Source organism: Vipera ursinii (assembly GCF_947247035.1).
Source record: "Vipera ursinii genome assembly, chromosome: 6".
NCBI classification, from domain to species: domain Eukaryota; kingdom Metazoa; phylum Chordata; class Lepidosauria; order Squamata; family Viperidae; genus Vipera; species Vipera ursinii.
Window position 1 is genome coordinate 68,182,575 of NC_139515.1, and position 23,453 is coordinate 68,206,027.

At 38.3% G+C, this 23,453-nt stretch overlaps 1 protein-coding gene across 1 annotated transcript in view; it reads left to right on the plus strand.

Moving 5' to 3' along the window:
- Positions 1 to 1,361: 1,361 nt before the first annotated feature.
- The window catches only part of NT5DC3 (5'-nucleotidase domain containing 3), a gene marked incomplete at its 5' end in the record, with an annotated part of 32,371 nt that continues 10,279 nt past the window's right edge, over positions 1,362 to 23,453 (plus strand). The window contains 7 exons of the mRNA XM_083365700.1: positions 1,362 to 1,638; positions 11,172 to 11,356; positions 15,555 to 15,629; positions 17,301 to 17,356; positions 19,613 to 19,703; positions 20,864 to 21,001; positions 22,841 to 22,901. Coding sequence (XP_083221826.1) covers positions 1,362 to 1,638; positions 11,172 to 11,356; positions 15,555 to 15,629; positions 17,301 to 17,356; positions 19,613 to 19,703; positions 20,864 to 21,001; positions 22,841 to 22,901 — 883 coding nt within the window. The remainder of the gene's footprint in view (positions 1,639 to 11,171; positions 11,357 to 15,554; positions 15,630 to 17,300; positions 17,357 to 19,612; positions 19,704 to 20,863; positions 21,002 to 22,840; positions 22,902 to 23,453) is intronic.

A 23,453-nucleotide genomic window follows, 5' to 3' on the forward strand; every position in this document is an offset into this window, starting at 1 on the left:
CAGCTTTCCTTTGCTGTACAGACTTATGGTTTAAATGCAAGGATTGGTCCCAAAGTTAACTTTTTTCATTGCAACTGAATAGTCGCTATAAATAGGCACATTCCACCATAAAATGGAATCTGAAGTGGATTGTACGATCATCTTATTCTCCTGTAATTGCACCCCTGTGCTTTGGCCTATGCAGCTGTTCATGCTATAAACTTAAATACATTTTATCCTTCTCATGTTTGTTCATCAACCATTTGCATGTGACACTTTGTATTATTGCTCAGTAGATACTACTAAACTATTCTGTAATGTGATACAGTATTTTGATTTAGGGGTAGTGTGTTAGATGATTCCAGATTTCCATGCCTTTTCCAACACAATCTCTTTTTTTTACAGAATCTGATCACTGTCTAATTTAGCTCACGGTTGAGTCAGTTGCTTTCAAAGTAGCTTACAAGACAATCATTTTACGATCTGTTCAAAAATCTTTCCAGGTGTAAACAGTCAGTCTGACTGTTCTCTAATCCTCTGCATCCTATTCCCCGCCCCCCGCCCCCCCCCCTTTTACAAAGATAACAGACACTTCCCTCTATCCTGTCATCTGGAACATCATCTGTCCTCCAGGATTTTTTTTTAAAAATTTGTTTTTAACTTTTGTATTTTGGTTTTTTAATCACCCTGTAAACCGCCCTGAGTCCTTCGGGAAAGGGCGGTATATAAATGTAATAAAATAAATAAATAAATAAATAAATAAATAAATCCATCCAGATGTGGGGATGTGAAGTTCCTCCCTTCGCCTCCAGTATGATGCCCGAGCCTCTGCCTCCCACCATGAGCCAGAGAGAGACCCATGCAATTCTTCCTTTTTCGAGCAAAGATCCGAGAGAGAGAGAGAGAGAGAGAGAGAGAGAGAGAGAGAGAGAGAGAAAGGCCGTTCACCGGCGGAGTAAAGGCGATGTCAGGGGGGCCCCGCAGGCAAAAGCAGAAGCCCGGAGGCTCCTCTGAGCGACATCTCCGCGCTCGGGGGAAGGGTGGGGGGGTTGGGGAGGAGGAGCTCCCGCGGCGTCCCGACCCCTGGCTTGTCTTCAGCCAACCCAGGGGTCTTCAAACTTGGCCCTTTTATGACTTGTGGACTTCAACTCCCAGAATTCCTCAGCCAGCTTTGCTGGCTGAGGAATTCTGGGAGTTGAAGTCCACAAGTCATAAAAGGGCCAAGTTTGAAGACCCCTGAGCCAACCAGACCAGCCGGAGGAGGCGGGGTTTGAGGAAGTGACTTCAGCCGGCGGCGCTCCCAAGCGTGGAGAGCGAGAATTCCCGGCGCGCGGATCGCCCACGTTCCTTGCTGGAAGGCGCCGGAGGCTGTGGCGCTGGTCATGGCGGCTGCGGCTGCGTGTCCCTTCAGGGTCCTTCTCCGAGCAGCAGGGAGAGACAACGTGGGCAGGACTGTTGCGGCAGCGGTTGCGGTCCCTTTTCCCGACCTCTCCGCCGAGCTTTCTCTTGGCGGCGGCGGCGGCGGCGGCGGCGGCTTAACAGCGAAGGCTTACTGCACGCTGTCTCCGCAGCAGCAGCGGCAGCCTTCCTCCGCTCCGCCACCGGATATGAAAAACTACCTGTGGAAAAGCTACAACGAGGCCAAAAGAGTCACGAAAGGTGAGAGAGAGCCGGGGTCTGGGGCGGGGAGAGAAGGCTGCCCGCGCGGGGTGGGATATGAGCCTCGGTGGAGCAGTGGGCTAATGCCTCCTTAAGTAACACCAGCTGCCTGCAATTAGTGCAGGTTCGAGTCCCACCAGGCTCAAGGTTGACTCAGCCTTCCATCCTTCCGAGGTAGGTAAAATGAGGACCCAGATTGTTGGGGGCAATTAAGCTGACTTTGTAATAATGCCGCTTGGGGGTGTGTGTGAAAGCCCTAATAAGCAGGCATATACATAGAATGAAGGCTACTGCTAAGCGCGTTGATTTGTGCTTCTTAGATTGTAAGCCGCCCTGAGTCTTCGGAGATATAAATGGAAATAAAAATAAATAAATAAATAAATAAATAAATAATAAATAAGTGTGTGTGTGTGGGGGGGGGGGGGCGCGCTCGCCTACTTTCTCGGCGCGGTGCCTGTTGCACGTTTTCGCTCCGGGCGGCTTTGTGCTTTTTTTTTGAAAACGAAGCTTCTTGGCTTCCCTCGCTGCCCCTCGAGGATCTCGGAAAGGGGGCTTGACCTCCTCCTCCTCCTCCTCCTCCTCCTCCTCCTCCCCTTCGTCTCACTTCCCTCTTTGGTTCCTCTTCATTTTGGCGGACTCTCAGCGTTAAGAAAAAATAAATAAATAAATCTTATTCGACGGTGCGAGGTGATGCGCTTCAAATTTCAATTGGGGGGGGGCCCGGGAAAACGATCTCCTTGGCCAAGGTCACCGGGGCGCAGTTTTGTCGCCCTGCAATGGTTTGAGCTTAGATCTGCGTGTTGAGCAGGTGATAAACCAAGGTAGTACAGGGGGGGTCTTCAAACTTGGCCCTTTTTTGACTTGTGGACTTCAATTCCCAGAATTCCTCAGCCAGCTTGTCTGGCTGAGGAATTCTGGGAGTTGAAGTCCACAAGTCATAAAAGGGCCAAGTTTGAAGACCCCTGAGGTAGTAGATTTGTAGGTAGTCGGGCGAGGATGCCTATACATACAAACGCAGAGCCCTCTATCAATAAAAAAAACCCAACAAACTGGAATGTTTTTATGACGTTGGGATGTACCGATAGAAGAATGGTGTGCTCTTGATCTCTGGATAAATGTATAAGGAAATGGACTTGGGAAACCCATAGTAAGTCCTTAGTGGATCCCCCTGCCTGTGGGTATTACTTCAAGAAATCTGGGAGGAAAATATGGTAAAACCCCTGGATACTTAATTCTAGGCTGCAACATAGATTGTTTCAGTGTTTATTTTTAAATAAAATGGGAATATCCAATCGGAATCTCTCCAGTTGTAATAGTTTTAATTTGCTTCTGCCTCATAGACAAGTGAGGATTGTTAGGAACCTCAGGTAGGAGGACTGCAAGCAGATGACCAGAGAACCAAACAAAGCTCTGCCACCAGGAAGAGAATAATAATTAAATCAGAGACATTTTGAATAAGAAGTACTGGGAATAAAAAATAATCAAAAAGGAGGGAATACTTTTTTAAGAACAGAGATGTGGGTAAGATTTTTATATGGGCCCTTTCTCTTTTTGAAATGTAAAGAAATTGTCAGGAAATGTTACTGCCATTGCAGAATTCCTTCTATGCTTAGGTTGCTGCAGTTGATAGCAGTAAGAGTCTGAGCTCTATTCAAAATGCTACTTTATAAGGCAGTGTTTCCCAACCTTGGGAACTTTAAGACTTGTGGACTTCAACTCCCAGAATTCCCCAGCCAGATGGGAGTTGAAGTCCACAAGTCTTAAAGTTCCCAAGGTTGGGAAATACTGTTACAGGGTGTGTTGGGACATGCCAGGAATCACAAAGTGTGTGGTTAGGACATGCCAGGAATCACTCTCCCAAAGCTTATTCTGCTCATCTTGTATAGATTATCAAAGGAGTGGCTGTTGAGAATTATTACATCCATTCTACCCACCCAAGAAATCAATGGGCTGTGGTTGGTAATGCCTCTTGCATTCTGGCATACTTTTCCACAGGGGAAAGTTCTTTTTATTTACGAAAGAGGAAAATCGCTTATTCCAATAAATTTTGGGCCCTAATATGATTGTTCGGTGACTATTATTAAGTTTGTATCTTATGCTTTGTGTGGGTTTTTGCCCCTGTTTTTGTTGTATTGTCTAGAATTCTAATTTATACAGAAATTTTCAAATAAAACATTGTGGTTCAAATTTCCAGGTTGTTGGTAGTTTCATGCATTGATTTTCTAAGCTTGCACCAAAAATGAAATAAATTATACAGGTGTTATTAAAGTGGTGACTATTCCAATCAGCAAAATTTATTTATTATTGTCCCTCCTGCCTGTCCTCTGGAAGGGCCGCCTCTTATTTTATCTGAAAAGCAACAGCCCTGTGAGAAATGTTGGTCTAAGTCAGGGGTAGGCAACCTTGGCTCTTTTATGACTCGTGGACTTCAACTCCCAGAATTCCTGAGCCAGCTGGCTCAGGAATTCTGGGAGTTGAAGTCCATGAGTCATAGAAGAGCCAAGGTAGCCTACCCCTGGTCTAAGTGAATAGTTTATCCAATTAATCATGTAATTAACTGGACTTTGTTTCATATCATTCTGATTCTAGACCTATGCAATTCTTATAGCTCATCACAGAAATGGAGGAGACCAGTAGTATCTCCCTTCATGTGAAATTCAGTTTAAATTAGTAACTGCTATCAGGTGAGGATTTACAAAACAAGACTATTAAAGTAGATTGAGTCATCTCCTGTCTGGTTTGCTTCATTAAGCTATTTTGGCATGCACAACTGCTGGGAGTGGCAGACTGTGCAATCCACAGTTTTCAGTTTCTAGGAGAACTATTACAATCAATAAGTATTAATTAACATGGGTTTTATGAAGGTTTGGGTGATTGGAATAGAAAGGTTTGTAGGCTGAAAGTGATGAATGTGTGTTGCATTCACATTACCACACATTTCTAACAAATCATCTCTGCTAGAATTAAGATACCTGTTTAGACAAATAGAGAATCTGTTAGTTGTAATGTTTATATTGCTTTATTTCTGAAGACTTTATTTTGGATGAAATGTACACTATCCTATTTTGTGCAGTTGCCAATTTCACATAATTTTGCAAGATGTTCAGCTGTTGTCTGCCACTTACAATCTTCCCTACAAACCTATTGCTAGTACATTCCATGCGCACATAGGAAATCTTAGGAAAAGAGGCTGAAGCCTCTTGTAAGTTCTCCTAGTCAGGAGATACATTGCTCTTGTATAACTCCACTCTCTGAACGAAGAGGTTAAAATAAAGTTTTTGAAGAAGTCAAATGAGTAATTTGATATATTTTTATAAAGTATTATATTTTCAGCATCTCAGACATGGACTTGGTTGCAATGAATCAGTACAGTAAGTGCAGTGCATTGTGATAGTGACCCTCCTGGAAATACAGCCCTAGTATATATCTTTTCTGACAGCTTGTACTCTGATGACCAACATATTAGTTGGATGTAACATGAAGTACCTTTCTGGTCTTTGGAGATAGACCTGTCAAATCTATCCTATTTAGAAGTGAAAGAAGATTAAGAGAGGATTCAAATGATTTGAGGATTGAGATGCAAGTTACTACTTAATGCAACAGATGTTGCTGGACTTGCTAGCTGGTGTTGGTGACAGTTGCACTTTAATAACATTCAGAAGGTCATATTTAATCTACTCCTTAAAATTCTAGCTTGCAAAACTCTGGAGCTTACCAACAGTTCTTTCAAAACATTAACAATCCTTTTATCTAATACAGTCAAATAAATCTGAAAAGTCCATTCATGGTATGTTATCTTTTTCTCTTTCTTTTTCCCCCTTTTAAGAGAACTATGCTTCTTGGATATTGTTTTTTTTAATAACATTGGAACATAGTAAAAGCATTGTTGGAGGTGATAGACCATTTGAAAATAGAGGAAACATAAGGTATACTAATCTTCCAAACAGATGATTGTGAACCAGTTTGCTTTTGGGGTTCCTTTGAAATGTTTATGTCAACAGCAAAAGCAATGACTGTGCTGCTGATCAATAGGATATGGAGAAGGTTTGTACATGGAACCAGTTTTGGTCTAGTGGTTAAGGCACCAAGCTAGAAAGCAAGAGACTGTGAATTCAAGTCCCACCTTAGCCATGAAAGCTAGCTGGGTGACTTTGGGCCAGTCAATCTCTCTTAGCTAAACCCACCTCACAGAATTGTTGTAGGGAAAATTGAAGGAAAGTGTGTTGGATGTTTTGTCATCTTGAGTTATTTGTAAAAACAAAAGTCAGATAATGAATGAATGATTCAGGATGGCATGAAGGTATTTTGATTCAGACCTGGGAAATTATTTTGCTACCATGAACATGCTAGAAGACGGAGACATGAGCTTTCCATCACAGTGAATTACTTTGACAGCAAAGCTGTTATTAGAAAAGATTCAAACAGAGAATGAATATTTGTGCATACATTTCAATTTGTGATACTGATAATTCTTCCAGGATTTATACAAAATGTGACAAGTAAATTATGATATGCCTAGTTTGAGTGTGGTAGCTTTTTAATGATGTTCTTTATTAATTTTATATTAACATTTTACTTGTGTTAAAAAGCATAAGCTGTATAGTGCTGATTTACAAAAATGAAACCAGTTTTATTTAGCTCCATGATTCAATAAGCATCTTTGAATCTGTTTATAAGATACAGATTATCTCTTTCTGAAAGTAGAAGTCTTTCTTGACAAAAGAAAATACATAACAGTTTAAACAGTGGGCTCTACAAAATGTGATAATGCCTATAAACTTGCAAGATTTCAAGAGGATTGTTTTACTTATTTCTGTCATTTATATACTATACCGGTAGTGGTGAACTTATGGCATGCATGCCACAGGTGGCACACAGAGCCCTCTCTGTGGGGACATGCGCCGTTGCCCCAGTCCTAGGCCTTCAGCTGGGTTTTATAAAACCTTTTCGCTTTAGGCCTCTGCTGCTTTGTGCAAAAAAAAGTTCAATCAATCAATCAATTTCAAGGAAAAAAAAGATCTCACAAAGTTGGAATTGGTTGATTGAACTTTTTAGTCCCACCCAGTCTGCCGTTACCACTGCAGCCATGCCCACCCAATGGGCTACGCCCATCCAATTGGTCACACACACCCAATGGGCCATGCCCACCTGGCACCCGACGATACATAAGTGGGTTTTGGGTTGCAGTTTGGGCACTCGGTCTCTAAAAGGTTTGCCATCACTGTACTATACAGTGTTCTACCTTGGAACCCAGTAATTTATAACAGGATGTTTGTGTTAAAACCAAGCCAACAATGAAATAATACAGAATTAGAGGAATATGGATCTCATTGTTCTTCAAATGCTGTCTGGAAAGGCTCTTTTTACTAGCTTCTGGAAGAAGATTACCCTTCTCTAATTTCACAAAGGAGTTTCAGCAATACAGTATAGGGGACCACAAGAGAAAAACCTTATGAGGTCCTGCCCCCAATGGACAAGTGTTCCTGGATTTTGTTGAAGTAGACGTACATCAAGTCAATTATAGGCAGAGGAGGGAGACTTCTGAGGGCACTCAGTATAGGCCTCTATTGGTTAGAGTTTTAGTTGGACTTGGAAAGCTATACACAACCACTTGCAGGGGCCTGAGCATAGCTACCATCTGATTATGGTGACTCATTTATGGTTTCAAAGGCAGCCCATTGCTATAGTCCAATCATATGGTGATAGTTGCATGGATCACTGTTATGAGAGCCTCCTAATTAGATGAATTTATAGGGACTAGCAATATGTTCCTGGGTGATTTTATTCCCAAGTCTGGGGTTCACACATTGTATGAAACTATAATGTTCTCTTTCTGTTCTGTCATATTGTATGGCCTGTGAACTTGTGTGTAGTGTGAATCAGACAATTTGATTTATTCACAAATCATGAGTAAACAAGCCATGGTTTAGCATAGTGTGTGAATTCCAATAAAGTGAACTACAAACCAGACTCATGTAACTTTCCTCAACAGATAGTAAGAATAGAAGTAGCTAATTCAACAAAGAAGTGTTAAAACAAGCCATAGTTTAGTGTGTACAAATATATACTTGTTTCTCAAGATAAGCTGCTTCATACTATGTATTGAAAGCTGGACTAAAGACCTTTTTCATTCTAAATCAATTTACAATACTGTATTTTTAATTATTTTCATTTTAAATGTGCTCTTAAAATAAGATTATATAATACAATATATGAGTTAAGGTGTTTGACATTTTTCACAGTGCTTTTCAAATCAGCTGCTGCATGTTAGGTTAAGTTTTCTCTCTTGATTTTGGGCTCCAGTTGCAGAAAGTATATTTCATGTGTTGAAGGAAAAGTCTTCATCATGGTTCAGTCCTAGCTGGAATAAACAACATGGTGACTGCTTTAGAAAGAAGGTTGCAGTTTATTGAAGAGGAGAGCCAGACAGGAAGATGGCTCTGGAAGAAAAGAGAGAGAGCACATGTAGGGAGTGGGTTTTTATACCCTCTGGGGCTCTTGAGTTTGTTTCCTGTTCCTGTTTTGAGACTTTGTAATTCCTGTGTCATGTATTTTGACCTGAATCTGAGTGTGCCCCTTTGGCATCTATGGGTTAATCCTATTATGTCCTGTCTTAGAGTTTGGGTGGGGTATGTAGATTTTAGGTGTCTTCTAGCTGGGGGCTTCCAACCTTCCTGGATCATTTATATCTGCATTTCTACAGAGCTGGTTTTTGCTTGGGGGAGGGAGACTTGGGGCTATTAAGAAAAACTGAGCATGCTTTTCTGCCTCTTTAATATTTCCTTCTCTAGGGGGGCTGACTTCCCACACATGTATGCTTTCATACTTTTGTTTAAATAGGACAGATGCATCATGGTGCTGTGGTAAATTATGCCTGTTTCAGATACTAAATGCATTTTGTTAAAAAGCCAAATTATGTTACGTAGTTTCAGGATTTGAGGAGTATTCCAGGATACATTCTTTCATTTACCTTATTAGGTAAGGATTTTTATACAGCAATTTTATCTTACTAAGATAGTTACAGGTTTTGTAAACAGAAGACAGAAAGCTGAGTGCTGGTATATTTTAAGTGAGAAAGTGAGCTACAAATCATGGAGTAGTGTAGTTTTCTTTAACATTTTTTGTGCTGCATTAAATGCTTTGGGAAACATATATAAGGAATTACAAAAATCAAAACACACAACATAAGATGTAATATTAAGTTCAGCAAAAGACAAGAATCAAATAGTTCAAACATTAAAATACTGAGGTCAGAATAATGAGAACAGAAAAGTTGGTCAATGAACAAAAGGTTCTTCATGTGGTGTCAAGATAACCACAAAGATGACAAAGTTGAACAGAAGAGAACAGACTGTCTAAATCTGAGAGGTAGTCTGCCATGATTTTTTTTGTTGCTGTTGCAATTGTTGGCAAAAGTAAAACTTTTTAATGTTGCTTCCTGATACTAACTTTGCTGAACAATTTGGCCATGTACGGTATTTTGCTGCATGTATTGTTCTCCAAGAATTATAGATTTGTTTTTTCTAACCATAAAATCCAATGTTATTTAATGTTATAGGTAAGCTGTTGCATATTTATGTGCATTCTTTATATCTCAGTCTAATTTAGCTTTTCGGTCTACTTAAAGTTGTAACATAACTTATAAATGCATAATGTAAGAAAGATGAGATGTTTATTTTAAATATAAGTTAATATGGAAAAGAACTATTATATAATTTAAGGAAATGTTAAATAAAAGCTGCAGAAACTTTTTAACTGCTCAGTAAAAATTAAAGGTAGAATATCCCACATTGGTAAAATCAGTGGGAATTTTTCCTGCTTCATTTGGCCAACAACTGCCTATTGGTTCTTCCTTCTACATACTTTCTATTGATATTCTGTTTTGACGTTTCTAAAGGCAGCTTTGGATGGGACCAAGATGGAAATCTCTTCAGTTTTTCAATCTCTCATAAATATCAAACAATGTGTCCAATTGGTGTTAAAATTGACTTTTATCATACAACAAAATAGCACACGTTGTTTTGTCATATGGCATTTGTAGTGTGCATGGGTCTGAATCTTTAAGTGTGTGAACATAGCTTTAACAAATTATATTTAGTACTCCAGTGTCTTAGTGTTGTCTGTTACGATCCGTAACAAATGATTTATGAATTTCAAATTTAACCACTGAGCATCATTATATTTAATGTAATAATTCATTTCTTATATTTGCATTTCCTCCAGTGAGCTCAGGATAGCCTAAATTGGCTTCCAGTTTCATCTTCATAATAATTTTATGAATAAGATTAGCTTTTTACCTGAATGAGAATTTTATTTTAACTACTATTTAGAATGTGACTCCTGGTGACTTATCACCATAGTTTCATTGGCAATATTATGGAAGTAGTTTGCCATTGCATTTTTCTAGGATGTCTTTTTAAAAAACTTTTTGGTATAGCATAAAGCTCTTGCTGTACATCTCCTGGTGGTCTCCCATTCAAGTGCTACCCAGGCCAAACCCTGATTAGCTCCTTAGCTAAGATAAAGTCACCTAGGTCATACCGCCTGTTGAGTGACCTAGGCAAAAATATAGACATACACTTTTAAAATACAAAGGGGAAACCAATTAAATAAGCATTTAACAGGCAAAGGGTATCTAAAAAAGACCCTTTTGTGTTTCAAAGAGAAGCTGTTGCCTCTAAGCTCCAGTTAACTCTATCAGCCTAAAGAAGCAATCTGTTCATGAAAATGGATTGAGGGGAACGTTCCCAAGAATGAAATCATGGGACATTTATCCCAAGGCGAACAAATCAGAAGTGCAGCCAGTCACTTGTTGGGTCAGTGGTGATCTGGAACAAACCCACTACACTCATGGTGGGCACTGAGCTCTACTGAACAAAGAGAGGGGAGGTTGAAACAGCCAACCCCACTATGAAATCTCATAGGTGATGGTGAGGGGTGCCATTATTTAACTGGGAAGACAGTAAAATAACTGTACTCTCAGCTTGTCCCTTTGGTTCAGCATCTCAATTAAGACCTCACTTCTGGCTTGTTTAGGATAACTAGCATTTCCCAGTAAATGATTACCATACCATTTTCCCTGGCTTCGGACCAGGATTGAACAAAACATGAAACCCAGCAGGACAGATCTCTGCGAGGGATAATATCACTTCATCCAGTCACATTTCAGTGATAGACTCCGTGTACTTTCATTTTCAGTTGTGGATTAGTCTGTTTCTTACAGATGGATTTGGTGTTCAATAACTTTGTCCTGACTGCTGAGTTAATTTCACCATCTGGCTTATTCCATGAAATTGCCCATGTAGATGATTTAGCTTGCAGTGGCCCTGTTTTTTGTTTCCCTGTTATATATTTATATCCTGGTCTTCCTTTGGGAAAATCTGAGTGACCACTGTCTGAACAAGCTACTGAACAGATTAGAATTAGCCTCATGTTAGCTAAAGTGGCTTTTATGTAGATGCATTCCTTTCGTAATATATATTATGAATGCTTATTCTTGAACAAGTGTTTATGTGTGTCTTTTTCTTCCATAGACTTAGTCCCATCAATCATGAGTAATTTGCTGAATCCGGATGCCATATTTTCCAACAATGAAATGAGTCTTTCAGACATAGAAATCTACGGCTTTGATTATGACTACACTTTGGTCTTCTATTCCAAGCATTTGCATACGTTGATTTTTAATGCTGCCCGGGACCTTTTGATCAATGAACATCGGGTAAGATGATAGACCAGGATGGGGTGGTGCCATAATATTCTGGGAATTCAGATACTTAATTAAGTTAGTTGTATAGCAAGAAATGAAATCTGGATAAAAAGGATATGAAAAAACTGTGTTGTATTGACATAAATTACATTGCAAGACTTGGATAGATTTTTTTCAAGTGGATTCAAGAATTTAAATTGGCAAGAGGTTGACTTCATTGCTTTTTCTTGGCATATGACATGCAGTATTTTGGAATGAATTTAAATAATCCAGAATTAAAAATGTAATAATAAATTCTTAGAAGAGTCTGTAATCATGATGTCATCCTTAAGATTGATCAGTTTACAGGATATCCTTCCCCAAATGTTGTGCTCTCCAGATGTGCAAACCACAACTTCAGAATTCACAGGAGTGACCATGCTTGCAAAGTGAATTCTGAGAGTTAATACCTGCACATCTGGACTGAACTTAGGGCTAAGGTTGCCTTAGAATCTGAATAGGCCTAAATTCATGAATTTTGGGGGAATAGTTTGTCAAAAGCTTTGAGGACAGGCATTATTATTGCTATGTTATCTTTCAGGAGTGGGGAAATTCATTTCTAACTCCACTGTACAGGTAGTCCTCAACTTATGAGTGATTATTTAGTGACCAAAATTACAATAAACTCCCGAAGTTGGTCACATGATGACTTGCTTTACAGTTGTCATAACTATAATGGTCAGGCTTCATTACAATCATAAGTCGAGGACCACCTGTGCCATTTAGCTGGATGATGTCAGTTGACAGGACAGTTCTTTCCCCAAACCTGTGCTCTCTAGGTCAAAACTCCACCTGCAGCAGTTGTTTCTTTGTGCAAAAGTGTAAGGGGACCATTGTACCCTACCCTCCAGTATATGGAAGAAGAAGTGTACAGATGTTACGCGTATATCTGTGAGATTTCAGAGGAGGGAATGGCTTTCCTGGGCAGGGGCAACCCATTACGTTGAGACTATAGAATTCTAGAAAATTCTACATAGGTTGTCCTAAACTTACAGCCACAGTTGGAAAGTTGTTAAGTGGGTTGCACCCAATTTTACAGCCTTTTTTTGCCATCGTTAAGCAAATCACTGCAGTTGTTAATCATGCGATTTGTTCAGAAAATCCAGCTTCCTCATTGACCTTTCTTGTTGGAAGTTGGCTGAGAAGGTTGCAAATGGTGATCACACGACCCTGTGATACCACAACCATAGTAAATAAATGCTGATTGCCAAGCACCTGGATTTTTATCTGTGACGTTGGGGATGCTGTGATGGGCATAAGTGTGAAACCCATCACTTTCAGTGCCTTTATAACATCGAACAATCGCTAAATGAATGTCAAGGACTATATGGGAGATGAAAATGTTCATTTAACAGATTACTGTAGTAACGTGCAATAGGTAACCATGCTACCATAAAAAAAAACCCTTGTTTGAAAGTAAATAAGAGTTTCCGTTGCTAATTTTCCTGCCTACAATGCAGGAAATGCAGTCCCAACCAAAGGACTTCATTGCATTAATAAAAACAAATATTAACCCTCTGTATACTATGAAGGCAGAAACATTTTTTTTCTATGTGAACTGAGTTCCCAATATAGTTTGTTAAGCATACAGTACCCAGAGCTGCATTTCTGTCCAAAGGTCAGTGGCTATATATTCATATCTATAAATATCTTTGTTATAGTAAATAAGAAATTGGATCTTAACCCACAACTGGTTGCAATCTCTGGTTTAATGCAAGCCTGGAATAGACTATTTCTACCAGGCTAGTCATTGGATGGAACCAAAATAATGACCAAGAATTACCTGTGTTTTGTTCGGTGAAATAAAACTAGATCAATTGTAATTTAATGAATGTTCCCCAGCTTTCTAGGTTCTGCTGGGTAGAGACAATAAGTGTGAAAAATTTTTTCACAGAGCCTCCTCTTCTGTAGAGGCATTATGAATGTGAATGGAAGGAAAGAGTAAGCAATGAGTGTCTGAATTTAAGAACTGGCCTTTGTGCAGATGCTGAGATTACACATTTGTAATGCAGTAGAAATTAAAATAACAGGTAAAACTATAAAGGAGTCTAAGAGGGTTTTTTAAATCTTTTGTTACTCTTCTAAGGATTCTTAAGATAGCATGATGCCTTATTTTGATAGATAGATAGATAGATAGATAGATAGATAGATAGATAGATAAATAATAGTTCCTAATTTAAAAAAAATTGTAATGTAGATAGATGCCTCTGAGTAGAGGCCAAAGTTTGTCAACAGATAGTTTTGATTAAAACTTTTCGAACAGTGTTACAGATATCTGGGAAGGAGAGAAATGGGAAGGAAATATTAACCAACTTTTTTCCGTAACTAACCCTTGGTGGAGCAGTGGGCTAATGCCTCCTCAAGTAACACCAGCTGCCTGCAATTAGTGCAGGTTCGCATCCCACCAGGCTCAAGGTTGACTCAGCCTTCCATCCTTCCGAGGTAGGTAAAATGAGGACCCAGATTGTTGGGGGCAATTAAGCTGACTTTGTAATAATGCCGCTGGGGTATGTGTGTGAAAGCCCTGATAAGCAGGCATATACATAGAATGAAGGCTACTGCTAAACTTGTAAGCCGCCCTGAGTCTTCGGAGAAGGGCGGGATATAAATGGAATTAAAATTTAAAATTTTAATTTTAATTGCAGTCTGTAGCACTGTTGTAATGCCTTGGATAAAAAGAGCCAGAATTTTTTTTCTAAATTTAAATTGTGTTTTTTGAACAAAATACAATAAATGGAAAGTGGAAACGTGTCATATTGCTGAGAGGGAGGGTCAATTAGACAGCATTTCCAAACTTTCACAAGTTTTAGCTTTTTTTGGTATTATTTGACAATGTTGCAATTACGGGAAAGAAAGGAGTAGTACTAGGAGAGCTGAACTGAAAAGCTAAGAAATAACAGGCTAAAGCACAGTTTCACTACCTTATAAACAAGTGCCTGTCATATTTTATCTTTGGTGCTTGTTGTCCTGTAGCCCAGGATTTGTGATTTCAGCCCTGAGCTCACATCAGAGGGAAGTATAGTTCAATCTGTTGCCTTCATATCTTTCTGCAAAAATACTTGAAAGCTCTAAGAAGCCCCAAGAAGCATTCTCAAGTTTTGATTGAATAATTGTGGGCGTGTGAAACCAGCATTTAATTAGCATGATAGAAGCTAAAGTGTCTGGAACCAGGGAGAAAACCCCTTAAACTTAATTCAGATTAATTAATTATTAAATTTATTATATAAAGGTAAGGTAAAGGAAGTCCCTGCGGATTTTATTAATATACTGACTCTGTAAACGGCTTAGAGAGGGCTGTAAAGCGCTGTGAAGCGGTATATAAGTCTAAGTGCTATTGCTATTATTCCGCTAGTTGTTGCTGTCTATAGGGCAGACATGTCAAACACAAGGCCCGGGGGCCGGATCCGGCCCGCGAAGTGGTTTCATGTGGCCCGCGAAGCCATCCTGGAAACAGTGAGGGAACGGCCCCCACTGCCTTGGCCCCGGCCCAGAGACCTTCCTTCTTCCAGAGACCCTCAGATCTGTCCCACTCCTGCCCAGGCCCCCATAGGCACCCTTGATGCCAACGATGTAGAGCTGGCCACGCCCACCCAGTCGGCCATATGCACTTTAGCCACGCCCAGCCAGTAGGCCACACCCACTCAGGCCATACCCACCCGGCCCCCTGAGGGCAACCGCAATGCTGATGCGGCCCTCAGTGAAATTGAATTTGACACCCCTGCTATAGGGGATGTGCTCATCGCTGTTTCAAGGCCATTGAGCCAGCACTGTCCAAAGACATTTCCGAATATCCGAAGACATTTAAACGTATGATGCTGATGATAAAAAGGTGTCTTGGAAATTTACAATAAATTAAGACTGCCCCAGGAAATTAAATAATTTACTTGTTCTATTGTCTTAAAAACACAGTTTAACTGTAATGTGTAGAAGAGTTTTGGAGTACAAAACCCTTTCTCCAGGGCTATAGGCTGTGTATTCTTGCTTTCTCTCCCCCTTCTAAGTTCCACCCATGGTGTGGCTACAGATTATGATGTAACTTTCCTGATAAAATTGGAAACAAAAGAGGCATTTTGTAGAAGAAAGGGAACTGGATCTCACTAGATCTATTGGGATGTATTTCATATATGGCTTGTATTGTGTACTAAAATTACTATTTTTATGATTTTGTCAGTATCCTGCAGAAATCCAAAAGTATGACTATGATCCGAATTTTGCAATAAGAGGGCTTCATTATGATGTGCATCGGGTAGGTATGGATTGTTTATTTGGAACATCATTGGTTATTATCTGTTTTCATTTCTAAGTAGTCTGAAACAGATGCCAGATGCAAGTGAACATACTTACTTTTCAAATTTGAAATAATATTTAAAGAAATGGTATTAGAAATTAGCTCTTATGTATTAAACCCAAGGTTCCTTACAACTTAATTGATCAATTATGCGCCATCATTTTTTTTTATTCTTAGCAACCACATACGATAGCTTTCCTCCTTGATGATCTGTTCCTCACCTGTTCTTTCAGATCTCTCAGTGGTGCACTCATTACCACCACCAGTCCATCCACTTTGCTGCTGGTGATCCTCCTCTTCTCTTTCTCTCCACCTTTCCCAACATTAGACCCTTTTCTGGAGAGCTGGGTCTTAGCATAATGTGTCCAAAGTAGGATAATTTGAGCCTGGTCATTTGTGTTTGGATTGAGAACTCTGGGTTGATTTGCTCAATTATATATTGGTTTGTACTTTTTGCTAACCGTGGTATTCTCAGTCTTCTTCAAAATCAAAGTTACCTTACAGCATGTACCTTACAGTACTATATAAAATAATACCAGCTAAACAATTATTAGGAAGAACTCAAGGTCTGCAATTTGTAATCTTAGGTTACAAATCATCCAGCCTTTTCTCGCTCCAGAGAGAATGACAGTTCAACAGATTGCTTGATTACCTTGCCTCAAGTATTACTGCAGCTACATCGCACAATTTTGCCTCCTGTTCAGGTTCAGGAAGTGGAAAGGTGCCAGAGTACTTAATCCATTATCCCTAGTTGAAATGCTTCTTTATTTTTGAGACTTCACAAGAACAGGAAATTGGCTTTAAAAGAACATTTTTTTCAGTCTCAGTTGCTTACTCCAGTAGAGAGATTCGTATCAATCTTTAGTAGGGTCATATAATGTAAGGGATGTGGAAAGAATATAGCCAATAAAAATGTAAAAGAAGGCATAGGAACAAAAGATATAAAAAGGTATGATGGGAAATAAAATTAACTTTTGGGCTAAGATGAAGTACAATAAAACAAACCTTGATTTTCTCCTTTTGTCTGCCACATTTGTATATAATTCTATAATCCCCTCCATTGTCTTCCTATCTCTAATCAAACCATAAAATATGTAATTTTAGATGTGTAATATTTTTTGGGGGGGAAGGGCTGCTCATAACCAAATTGTATCTTTCACAATCAAAACAAGTGAAATTGACAGTTCTCTTTTTCAATGCTCCAAAATCTGCTTGCCAAACATAAATAATAGGAGCATTTTTAATCTTTCATTTTAAATCTCTGTAAATCATAGCAGGGTTGTGATTACCAGGATCAAATGCAGTTTCCTTTTGTCAACTGAACTCAAGAACAGCACCCTTGGGTTCTAAATGAAGATGAATAACCATGTAAATGTGAATTGATGAATATATCCATGGGTCATTTAGCTGTCTCTGACACTAATTTTCTATAAAATTAGTAAAGACGTTTATCAATGAATATTAGCCCTGATCGGTTGGTGTTATACAACTCTTCTAAGATTTCTGATCATAATATTTAATTGTAGACACTGATTAACTGAAGTATATCTTTAAAATATGTAGCAGTAATGGCAAAAAAAGTTTCTCTGAAATTGATAAGTTTAGCCTGTAACTTTTCTTGCTTTAAAGGCAATATTAATGAAGATTGATGCTTTTCACTACATTCAACTGGGAACTGTGTACAGGTGAGACAGGAAGCATTTTTTTTCTGGGTATCTGTAATTCACTATAATAGCAATAATAAGAGCAGAATGAATTCCTGCCTTGTGTGACTATCATCAAATAGTCATCATCACCTGTGTTCTCTACGTAGCACTTTGACTTTCACTTTGTTCTACCTTCTGCATTAATGGTGGAACAATCCAGAATGCCATCTGTAGTCATTCTTTAACCATTCTTTCCATTACATCCAAGAAATACAGATTGTAGTACTTCAAATGATAGGATTTAAAAGCCATTTTTAAATATATATTCTTTAGCTGGAGTGGATTAGCTGACTAATGTTCTTGCTTCCAGCTGCTAAATTGTACTGGCAGATTGCTAAAAATATTCCACTGTTTGCAATCAGTTTTGCTAGCAAGACTGATTCTAAATATTTTTCAGCATGAATCACCATTCTGTTTGTGCTCAACAAAAATTCAGATATAAGCCTTGGTGGAGCAGTGGGCTAATGCCTCCTTAAGTAACACCAGCTGCCTGCAATTAGTGCAAGTTCGCATCCCACCAGGCTCAAGGTTGACTCAGCCTTCCATCCTTCCGAGGTAGGTAAAATGAGGACCCAGATTGTTGGGGGCAATTAAGCTGACTTTGTAATAATGCCGCTTGGGGGGGAAAAGCCCTAATAAGCAGGCATATACATAGAATGAAGGCTATTGCTAAGCACATTGATTTGTGCTTTAATTGTAAGCCGCCCTGAGTCCGGAGAAGGGCGGGATATAAATAGGATTTTAAAAAAATAAAATAAAAATAATGTTAATTCTGCAGTCTTACTGATTATTCAGTCTTTTCACTTTCTGCAAATGTTTAAAAACTCAGTTGCATCTCTGTGAAACATTTATCTTCTATTAGGCTACATTCCTGCATTTTAAAAATTGGGATATAAACTATTGAATTTACTAAACAAAAATTAGTAGCATGCTATAATGCTAGAGATTTTTTTATAATAAAGAAAATTTATGTTTAACCTACAGTGTTTTAAGCTAAAAGGTTTTAACCTAGAGATATTTGACCCAAACTGGTGTGAAAAAATGTTTGCTTCCTAACTAGTATGGTCTTCAAAGATTTAGAGGAATCAAAGACCCACAGGATGGAAGATGCTAACTGAAAAAGTTATCCTAGCATTTAAAACTTAATATCTTGTACTTGTACTTAATATCTTTTCCCCAGTTACTCATACTGGGGAAAAGATTAATTCTTATTTGCCAATTTGTAATGACCTTTGGAAAACCCATGAATTAAACAGGCTTGGGGGTACTTTGCAGGCTGAATGTCATCCACAATACTTTATTGAAATTGGAACCCTTGATTTAACAAATTGTCATGTCCTCAAACACTGGTGGCTAATTTTTGTCATGAAGCGAAGGCTGCAAAATGCGTTAAGTCTTTGGATAGGCTTAACACACCAAAAATAATACTAGAGGATTGGTGGGGAAGCAAAATGATGAGAAATTCCCCCAAATGTGGAATCATTTAGATCCACTTATTTCCACAACTTCATCATGTTATTGTCCTGCTCTCTTTTGTCTCTGGTCCCTGAAGATTATAGTACAGTAAAAGAAAGTGTGCCATCACCAAATGTTAAAATGTTGTCACTGATATAGATAATGTATATTACATTTTATATTTCTGATACTTCATCTTAATCTACCAGCTAGGAGTAGCACTCCTGCCTTCCAGTTTTATGCTACTACCGAGGATAATAAGAATCTGTTATTTTATTTAATATATTTTGGACTGTTTCTTAAATAAAAGCATCTCAAAGTTGATTGCACCATATTAACTATTCATCAAAAGCAATACATTTAAAACATTAACAATTTAAAGGAGAGGGAAAGGAAAACAGTTGCAGAATCAAAAACTGCTTATCTGGTCTCACAGGGAAGGCCTGAGTGAAGAGGGAAGAAACCATAGGTTTCTCACAAATTTCAGGAACAATTTCAGTACAGATCACATTGTCATAAAGAAAACTCACCTGTGAACTAGGACAGTAAGCTACTTCAGTTCAAAGAACATGTAGTAGGGCTTTCCCTGATGTTCTCAGGAATCACAAATTACTGAGGTTTGTTTTGATAATTTGTTTATCCCAATTAGCAACATAGAGAATTTAAAATGGTTCTGAATAGTAGCATATTGCTTATGGCAGGCTAGAAAATTGTATATATACCTGTTAATTGGTAAAGCCTGCTTGGCTTTTGCATTAATATCACTGCTGTTATTGTCAGAGGATTGAGTGTTGTACCAGATGAAGAAGTAATTGCTATGTATGATGGTTCCCATGTGCCTTTGGAACAAATGAGCGACTTCTATGGAAAGGTAAAACTTTTTTTTGAGACTTTTAATGTTTTTTGTCATTTCCTTTCCCTTTTATATTAGTTTGTATTTATATATATATCACGTTGAGAGTTAAAGGTATTATAAAAAAGAAAGTAAACTATGAGTTGTTTTCTGTTAACATGGAAATTTGAATTCATATAAGTATGTTTTTCTTCTGCATCTTTTGTAGAATACTAACTTACAACTAGGCATCTCACTATTTCTGTTTTTCTGCAAGGCAGAGGAGATTTTTGAGATTTCAGCTTAAAGCAGTAATCCAAAGCATATTTAGAATCCAGGACAAAATCCTTTAAAACAGAAACCAGGTTTCTCCAATTCTTATAGGCTAGTGGCTACAATTCAAATTTGAGTGTGTTGTGAGCATTTTCACCAAGTGTCTCAGAAGGCTTGCTGCACCATAAAATGGATGCCACAAGGACCAGTTTGCAGAATAGTGCCTGCCATCCAATTAAATGTCCTGCCTCTTCCTATCTCCTTGTATTACCTTTACACACCAGAACTGTTGATAGGAGATTTTTAAAAGTCAAGAAGGTGACCTTTGCTACATGACCATAGCCGCCATCTTGAACTTTTTCTTCTCCCACCCATAGATGTTACCGGTCCCTTCCCAACAAAGTGATGGAATGTAATTGTTCATTATTATGCTCTAAGAAAAATTAAACAGCCTATTTGCAGCCTCTTGGGTTGGAAGTAAAGTTCTTGCTGGAAACTTAGTTTTTCAATGACCCAGTTTCCCTGCTTAATTTTTACTTTTTAATGTAAAAAGAGAGGAGGGACAGAGACTGAGGGATGGCAAGCAAAATAACCATGGGTGCCTTAGAACCCATCACTACCAGTTTATAAAATTTAGGTGTAAACAGTTTAAAAGCTAGCACAACATCTTTAAATAAAATGGGTTTAAAGATCTTTCTAAGGACAGCAAATATAGAACCAATTGTATATTCATTGGAGATGCTACCAAAAATTTGTTGTCTTTTGTATCTGCTAATCTGACTAAATTGTAACTGGCCCAGACTAAGAAAAGTTATTATATGCCATCTTTGTTGCTTGTAGGCTGATTGAAAGCATTATTAACACCTTCTGAAACATGTGATATTGTTTTAAAGCACAATACATGAATGTGGCATCTTTGGTTGCAGAGTTCACATGGTCACACTATGAAACAGTTCATGGATATCTTTTCCTTGCCTGAGATGACTCTCCTGTCTTGTGTGAATGAGTATTTTCTGAAGAACAATATTGACTATGAGCCGGTGCACCTCTACAAAGATGTGAAGGTATTGGGCTATCCCATTGTGACAGTCATCCATATAACAGTTTCCCCAGCCTGATGCCCTCTAGCTGTGTTCTACTTCAATTCCCATAATACCCATTCTTCAGGAATGGGATCCTATTTCTTGATACATATGTCATATGATTATTTTATAATTGTTAGGAGCCATAATCCTTCAGGTCTGCAATAAAAAAACCCATTACTATAAAAAAGCGGTAATTCCATTATATTAAAACATTATGACCCAAAGAAAAACTTATAGCTTGTTCTTCTTGCCTATTAGTTTTAAAGTATGAAATATGTTTGCTTCATTCAGATTTAGCTCATTTTTAGATATCTTTTAGATATTTAGGTACTTCATTTTCCTGTCAATATAGCTAGTTACTGAAAACAAGATTTGGGTCTTTAGTAACAGTTTCTGGATTTCTCGGTTGTAAAATATCCTTGGAAATGTGTGAGCAGTATTTAAGTAAAATCTTAAAAATTGAGTGAAAACTTTGACCAGGTAACTGTATGTCAGAAACATGTGGAGAAAGTGCTGAAGGGACAGGGTCACTGTATGATTGACCAAACACATATGGATTTCCTTATTTGCATGAATTTGGGATTGACTGGCAGATTGGATGAAAAACTTGTGCAACAGATTGTAGTCGCTCCATGCTTAATCTGAGAAACGGGAAGGTGAAGGAGGTAAATAGACTTATAGGCGTTCAGTACCATGATTAGGGATGCGGTGGCTCAGTGTGTTAGGACACTGAGTTTGTCAATCAGAAGGTTGGCAGTTTGGCGGGTTGAATCCCACGTAGCAGAGTGAGCGCCTGTTACTCGTCCCAGCTTCTGCCAACCTAGCAGTTCTAAAGCACGTAAAAATGCAAGTAGAAAAATAGGGACCACTACGGTGGGAAGGTAACAGCGTTCCGTGCCTCTTTGGCGTCTAGTCATGCCGGCCACATGACCACGGAGACGTCCTTGGACAAGTGCTGGCTCTTTGGCTTTGAAATGGAGATGAGCACCGGCCCCTAGAGTTGGACCCGACTAGCACGCATGTGCGGGGGAACCTTTACCTTTACCTTACCATGATTAGAAGAATAAAAGTATTCTTAGTGAGGAACTATATATGAACTTAACTTACATAATTTATACATCAGAATTCAATTTCTCTTAGAAAATGGCTTATTTTGGCATTAAACTACATTAAAAATGTAAACAGGATCAAGCTAATGGTTTATGAACCTGGCTTTTTAACACACATTTTGAAATTGTGAATTTATGAGAGTTGTTGTGTTAATATAATTTGAGCAAATTGCTTTGATATGAACAAATTCAACAAATATAAAATTTTGACTTTGATATGGTAACTACTTATTCTGGCCTGCTTATATGAGCCCAGATATTATGGTTTCTAAAACATGGTTTATGCTTAGTGTGTGCAAAGCATTTGGGGTTTTATTTGGGAAAATTATTAGTCTGTAATATAATGCAAGATTGAAGCCAATCTATTTTCTAATCATAGATAAAGTTGAACAGTAGGAAACTATATGATATTACTAATAATCCCTGAGTGAATAATTATTTTCTTGGATAACTCTCAGTCTTGGAAGTCACAGGTTTGCTAATACCTTGTCTTGCCATGCTCCCAGCAATTTATCAGCAACTGAAATAATTATAGAAATATAGAGAAGGTCCTGCTAATTAATTTCTTTGCCCATCAGATATAACTCTATTTATATAGAGAAATATCTCATTCTCGCTTCCATTTTCTCTTATAACTCTATTATAACTATTTATATAGAGTTATTATTATTATTAAATATCTCATTCTCACTTTCATTTTTCCTAACAGGATTCAATCAGAGATGTACACATCAAAGGAATAATGTACCATGCAATTGAAGCAGATATTGGTGAGCCTGAGTGAAATTTTTTTGAAGAGATCACTTTTTTCCTTTATTGATGGATTTTATATTATTGCTGTTAATTCTCTGACCTTTGAATTTCCCCACTGGCACTGGCAAAGTAGTCAAACCTTTTCTTCCATAATCCTTCCCTAAAAATAGACTCTGCCTAATACGCTTTGGTTTGTTAATGGAAGTTAAATAATTTAGCAAGTTCAATTTCATCTCAAAACTTTCTGGTTGCAGTTTATTTTTAACTATTTTCAAAACTGATTTCTGTAAGAGGTCCTACAGTGATAGCGAATAGAGTTTATAATCTTTTCATAATAGTATGTAGTATGTAGGCACTAACTAATGAGGACCCAAATTGTTGGGGGCAATTAAGCTGACTTTGTAATAATGCTGCTTGGGGATGTGTGAAAGCCCTAATAAGCAGGCATATACATAGAATGAAGGCTACTGCTAAGCTTGTAAGCTGCCCTGAGTCTTCGGAGAAGGGTGGGATATAAATGGAATTAAAATAAAAATAAAAATAAAGCAAATTGCCTTCAGGTGCAAATG